At 43.6% G+C, this 6,839-nt stretch overlaps 1 protein-coding gene across 1 annotated transcript; it reads left to right on the forward strand.

Moving 5' to 3' along the window:
- Positions 1-1,408: 1,408 nt before the first annotated feature.
- On the forward strand, positions 1,409-3,706 carry LOC134204939 (uncharacterized). Its single transcript, XM_062679752.1, has one exon. It carries the CDS (start codon positions 1,409-1,411, stop codon positions 3,704-3,706), a length of 2,298 nt encoding a protein of 765 aa, XP_062535736.1.
- Positions 3,707-6,839: the final 3,133 nt, after the last annotated feature.

Below are 6,839 nucleotides of genomic sequence, written 5' to 3' on the forward strand. Positions count from 1 at the left end.
TGGTGCAGAATCTTTGCGGGCATCTCAAAGCAGTCGGAATGGAGAGGCATTTAGCAAACCCGATCTTGTTACAGGAACTGGTGGACAAGCTACCGGCGGCGGTGAAGTTTAGTTGGGCTCTCTATCAAGAACAAATTGCAGTGGTGGATCTAAATGTGTTTAGCGACTACATGGCAAGGATTTCATCTGCTGCAAGCGGAGTAACGCTGCTTACGAATGTTCCACAGAAAGTTGTCAGGGAAGAGAAAAATCGACAGAAGGAAAGATCATTCTTAAACACGCACGTGTACGCTGACAAGTCGAAAGCGAGTTTTCGCGAAGAGATGGAGAAAACTGAAACTGATCGTGGAAAGGTGAAGGAAAGGGTAAGCGGAGCGAACAGTACCAGATTGTGTCCCGTTTGCAACATCGACAGTCATCGAATCGAAAACTGCCAGCCGTTCAAAGGATTAGATTTGGACGGCAGATGGAAGGCGGTGAAGACCAACAAATTGTGTGCACGTTGTCTCACGTCACATGCACGATGGCCTTGCAAAGGGGAGGTTTGTGGAATCAACAACTGTCCCAAACGACACCACCGTTTACTTCACTTTGAGCCACCGAATATCTCCATCTCCACTACCAGTGCGGTGGTTTCTATCCATCGTCAGTTGTCGTCGTCCACGCTCTTCCGCATTCTCCCGGTTACTTTGTACGGGACAAAGGGACACATGAACACTTACGCGTTCCTCGATGACGGATCTTCGGTGACACTTATCGAACGGTCAATTGCCAAAGCTCTTGGTGCCAGCGGACGAGTAGAGACCTTGCACATTGAATGGACCGGGGGCATCAACAAGAACATCGCTGGAACAGAAATCGTTACTTTGGCGATATCCGAGGTCGGTGGAAACAAACGGTACAAATTATCCGAGGTGTATACCGTCGAAAACCTTGGTCTGCCGCAACAGACGACTGACTATGAAGAACTAGCAACACGTTTCAAGCATCTGAGCAAGCTTCCAGTGAAGAGTTTTAAGTCTGCAGTACCAGGAATCCTGATTGGACAGAGCAATAGCCATTTACTAGCCACGTTGAAACTGCGCGAGGGCAAGCTGACTGACCCCATAGCAACGAAGACCAGAATCGGATGGACAGTGTGTGGAAGTCTACGAAAAACAAAAGCGTACACGATGCATACGCAACTCCATATTTGTGCCGTGACGCCTGAAGATGACCTTCATGAGGTACGTTCGTCGCTTTTCGATATCGAGAGTCTAGGTGTCGCTGTTGTGCCAAACGTGAAAGGCGTTGAAGAACAACTGGCCTTCAATATCCTGGAAGTAACAACACGTCGGTGAACAGTGAGAAGTTCGAGACGGGCCTGCTCTGGAAACATGATTATGTGGAGCTTCCAGATAGCCGGCCGATGGCAGAACGACGCTTCAAGTGCCTGGAAAAGCGTTTAGCTAAGGACTCGGTGCTTTACGACAGTGTACGACGGCAAATAGCGGATTTCCAGACCAAGGGTTACATACATGAGGCTACAGTGAAGGAAGTCGAAGGATTCGACCTGCGGCGCACATGGTTCTTGCCGATTGGAGTCGTTGTGAATGAAAAAAAGCCAGGAAAAGTTCGAGTGATCTGGGACGCAGCGGCGAAGATTGATGGCGTATCATTGAACAGCATGTTGCTCAAGGGTCCTGATCTGCTGACACCGTTATTGTCTGTAATGTTCCCATATCGAGAGCGTCAAGTTGCCGTATCAGCAGACATCAAAGAAATGTTTCTGCAAATTTCGATTCGTCAAGAAGATCGCAGCGCACTATTATTTCCCTATAGAGATTCTCCGGAGCATCCAATGAGTACCATGGTCTCTGACGTGGCAATATTTGGAGCGGCATGCTCTCCGGCGCACTCGCAGTACATCAAGAATTTGAATGCAGCTGAACAAGAAGCTGAGCTTCCACGCGGAGCTGAAGCAGTCAGGAAGAGACACTATGTGGACGACTATGTAGACAGTTTCGATACGGTGAAGGAAGCGGTTGAAGTAGCGAAGGAAGTGATCGAGGTGCACCGACGAGCAGGATTCCATATTCGTAACTGGATGTCGAGTGACGGAAAAGTCCTAGACAGTCTAGGTGAAGTAAATCCAGAATCGATTAAAGCCATGCTGTCGGATAAAGAGATTGGATTCGACCGAGTGTTGGGGATGGCGTGGATTCAAAAGGAGGATGAGTTCACGTTTTCACTGCAGTTCGACGAGAAAGTACGTGATCAACTAGACATTTTGGCGTTTCCTACGAAAAGGGAAATGCTTCGGTTGGTCATGAGCATTTACGACCCTCTAGGTTTGGTAGCGGCGATTGTAATTCATGGAAAAATCCTTATACAAGATGTGTGGCGAAGCAAGACAGAATGGGATAACGAGATTCCAGAGGACATAGGCGAGCGTTGGAAAGATTGGATAATAGTTTTAAAGAAGATATGTGAATTGCGTATACCTCGGTGCTATTTTCCGGGATACGATCCACAAAGCTTCAAGACACTGGAGCTACATGTGTTTGTCGATGCAAGCGCTCAGGCATTCGCAGCGGTGGCATATTTCCGTATCTTGGACCGAGGAGAGGTCAGAGTAGCACTTGTTTCGTCGAAAACGAAGGTGGCTCCACTTCGCATTGTCTCTATTCCACGATTAGAACTGATGGCGGCATTGTTAGGAGCTCGCTTACGAAGAACGATAGAGGAAAATCACACTTTGAAGATTCAGAAGACGTACTTCTGGAGCGACTCATCAACGGTGTGTTCGTGGATAGCGTCGGATACCCGTCGATATCGGCAGTTTGTCGCCTTCAGAGTTGACGAAATATTGAGCCTCACAAAGATAGAGGAATGGCAGTGGATTTCTACGAAGATCAACGTTGCAGATGAAGCTACAAAGTGGGGAAAAGGTCCATCATGTAATGTTGACAGCCGCTGGTTTCATGGTCCGGAATTTCTCTACGGCAGCGAAACTAATTGTTCGATGAATCCGGAAGAAGATAAGGATGAAAGTGACACTGAATTACGTGAAGCCTACATATTTAGCCATCATATCAAACAACCAATAGTGAACGTTACAAGATTTTCACGGTTCGAGAGAATGTTGCGTTCCGTGGCATATGTTCATCATTTCGTGGACAGTTTGAGAAACTCAAAGTATAGTCGTTCTACAGATAAAATCGGAGTGACCTGTGCGGAAATCCAAAAAGCCGAGAGAACGCTGTGGACGATGGTTCAATCCGAAGTGTTTCCTGAAGAAGTTGCGGTTCTCAAGCAGAACTTGAATCGAAGCAGTGATCAACAGAAGCAAATAGAGACCTCAAGTTGTCTGGTAAAGCAGTCACCATTTGCCGACGAATATGGGGTGTTGCGGGTAGGCAGCAGAGCTTCTGCCGCACATGTACTAGTATACGATGCAAAGTACCCTATTATCCTGCCAAGAAGCCATCGTTTAACTGAACTGCTATTGGACTTCTATCATCGGAAATACGGCCATGCTAATGATGAAACGGTAGTTAATGAAGTGCGCCAGAAATTCCACGTACCTCGGCTGCGAGTGGAAGTTCGACTTACAAGAAAACGCTGCATGTGGTGCCGCGTGTACAAGTCTGTACCTGTTCCTCCAAAAATGGGTCCGCTTCCAGCGCACAGTGTTGCTTTTTGCCGATTTCGTGCGCTTTTTTAATAACATCATTTCTGTTCATTTTTTCGCTGTAGTTTGTATGGAGAAGACGTTAGATATGAAAAGGGTCTTTTTTTGAGAAAATCTGTAAAATGATTATTCCACCTAAAAGTGAGAAAAAAATTTTGCTTAACCATCGAAACCAGATATGAGCGTAGTGTCTTCAGGAAAGTTGTAGCGGATGGTATTTCAAGCCACTTTGCCAAAGAGACCCCATACCTATGACTTATATAGTACGAGATATGTGACATTTTCTGTGGAAGGTCCCTGAAATCAGTTTTTAAGCATAACTTTTTTCTATGTTTCAGGCATTTTTACCACGTTCTGAAAAGTTGTTTGGCTAACAAATATACACGTTTTTGTAGGACATTGCAAAGCTCTATCTCTTAAAATTGAAAAGTTATTTGAGAAAATGTGTTTTTTCTAGGGGTGTTTTAGAATCGTGTAACTTGTTCCGGAGCAAAATGGCGCACACAACTTTTTAGTACACGAAAACTGCTGTATGTCTACTTTTATCTCGTGGTTGAAGTTTGTGTTTACACGAAATTACACGTGAGTTATTTAGATTTCAAATGTCCCACTTTTTTCTCTACGTGTACACTAAGTTTATGTAAATGCTATAGGATTTAAATAAAAATTGACCTTTGATAGGTGGCCAATAGGCCCATAGTATATTGCAACACTATGAATTGAGCTCATGCCTGTATGTGTGTATATTCGTATGTAAGTGTGTATGTATAGTCATTTTATAGACACACTGTTTGGAAATTAAATAATAACAATTTTTCACAGAAAGTTACATGAGGAATTTAAGTTCATTATTTATCATTGTAAATTTGTGAATAATGATCGATGGCGGATTGTTGGACTATAGTAAACGAGAAAGAAATCTTCACCGATGTGTGTAGTATTCTGGTTTTTCAAAACTTTTCCATCACCTTCTCGCAGTATTTTTTGGAAATAAGTTTTCTATTGATGTATCAAGTATTTTTATATTGACAAACGAAGTAAGCACTTCGAGTATTACGATTAATCTGGAAAACAATGTTTTCTTCTATAACGCACCCCACCTTTCTTCGAGAATGAATAATAGACTCATACAACCCAAGCAGTTTTCTGTGAAAAATTGTTCATTGCTAAATTCCGAAAAATGGGTCTATAAAATGTTTATACATACTCACATACACACGAATCTACACACATGCAGACATCAGCTCAGTTCATCGTGTTGCAATATACTGTTGGCATATTGGCCACCAATCAAAGGTTAATTTTTATTTAAATCCTATAGCATTTACATAAACTTAGTGTACAAGTAGAGCAAAAAGTGGGACATTTGAAATCTAAATAAATCACGTGTAATTTTGTGTAAACACAAGCTTCAATCACGAGATAAGAGTAGACATACAGCACTTTCCGTGTACTAAAAAGTTGTGTGCACCATTTTGCTCCGGAACAAGTTACACGATTCTAAAACACCCCTAGAAAAAAACACATTTTCTCAAATAACTTTTCAATTTTAAGAGATAGAGCTTCGCAATGTTCTACAAAAACGTGTATATTTGTTAGCCAAACAACTTTGTAGAAGGTGGTAAAAATGCCAGGGACATAGAAAAAAAAGTTATCCTCAAAAAACTGATTTCAGGGACCTTCCACAGAAAATGTCACATATCTCGTACTATATAAGTCATAGGTATGGGGTCTCTTTGGCAAAGTGGCTTGAAATACCATCCGCTACAACTTTCCTGAAGACACTACGCTCATATCTGGTGTCGATGGTTAGGCAAAATTTTTTTCTCACTTTTAGGTGGATTAATCATTTTACAGATTTTCTAAAAAAAAAGGCCCTTTTCATATCTAACGTCTTCTCCATACAAACTACAGCGAAAAAATGAACAGAAATTATGTTATTAAAAAAGCGCACGAAATCGGCAAAAAGCAACACTGTGCAGCGGTGCGATTAGAACCGAACGTACGCCCGTTTACATACGTTGGCGTTGATTTTTTTGGGCCGTATTTTGTGATAGTGGAACGAAGTGCAGTGAAGCAATGGGTTTGTCTATTAACTTGCCTTACGGTCAGGGCCATTCACCTCGAAGTAGTTGCCAGTTAATCCACCGATGCGTGCAAGAAGGCGATCAGAAGGCTCATTGCACGGCGGGATCGCCTCGGGAAATTTACTCCGACAATATGGTACGAATTTTGTAGGAGCGAGCCGGGATCTTCAGGATGAGATCAACAGGATTCACACCGAGTTGGGGAGCACATTTACAAATTCCCAAACTCAATGGCGGTTTAACCCACCCGCTGCTCCTCATATGGGAGGTTGTTGGGAAAGAATGGTCCGCGCAGTGAAGTCGGCACTGGGGTCTATTCCGGTAGAGCGAAAATTAGATGACGAGTCGCTTGCAACGGTATTAGCAGAGGCGGAAAGCATGGTCAATTCTAGGCCGTTGACGTTCATTCCACTAGAATCAGCCAGTCAGGAATCGCTGACACCCAACCACTTTTTGTTGCTGAGTTCCAACGGCGTACAGGAACCAGAGAAGCTACCGGTGGATGCTGGAATGGCGTTGAGGTGCAGTTGGAACATGGTCAAACATACATTAGACAATTTCTGGCGTCGTTGGGTGGTAGAATACCTACCAACTATCATCAGACGGACAAAGTGGTTCCGGGAGGTGCAGTCGATCAAAGTAGGAGATCTAGTTCTTGTAGTTGACGAGAATGTGAGGAACCGATGGATTCGTGGGCGAGTGGTTCAAACGATTCCTGGAAAAGGATGGTGTACCGCGTCGAGCGGAAGTGATGACAGTAGGAGGAATTATGAAGAGGCCTGTTACCAAGTTGGCTGTGCTGGACGTGGTAGAATCTGGTGACGCTGAACAAGAAGTTAAGGCGACACTGGGGGGAGGATGTTCGCTGCAACAGCCCTGTGTTGGACAGCCCCTGATGAATCTTAACGTGAACCACTATCTACGCCCAAGATTTCGTTTGACAGCTGTCATGTGTCAAGACTTAAGGACAGGCAGAAAAGCAAATGAACGACAACAAAATTAGATTAGAAAATTACGGTGAAAAAATCGTGTTTCATATTATTGAATTATTGAGGAATTGAAATTATAATTGAAAGCAA

This window comes from Armigeres subalbatus, unplaced genomic scaffold, assembly GCF_024139115.2.
Source record: "Armigeres subalbatus isolate Guangzhou_Male unplaced genomic scaffold, GZ_Asu_2 Contig986, whole genome shotgun sequence".
NCBI lineage: Eukaryota > Metazoa > Arthropoda > Insecta > Diptera > Culicidae > Armigeres > Armigeres subalbatus.

Excerpts from the sequence above, each read along its gene's own strand:
- LOC134204939 (XM_062679752.1), top strand. The coding sequence starts at position 1,409 with ATGGCAGAACGACGCTTCAAGTGCCTGGAAAAGCGTTTAGCTAAGGAC.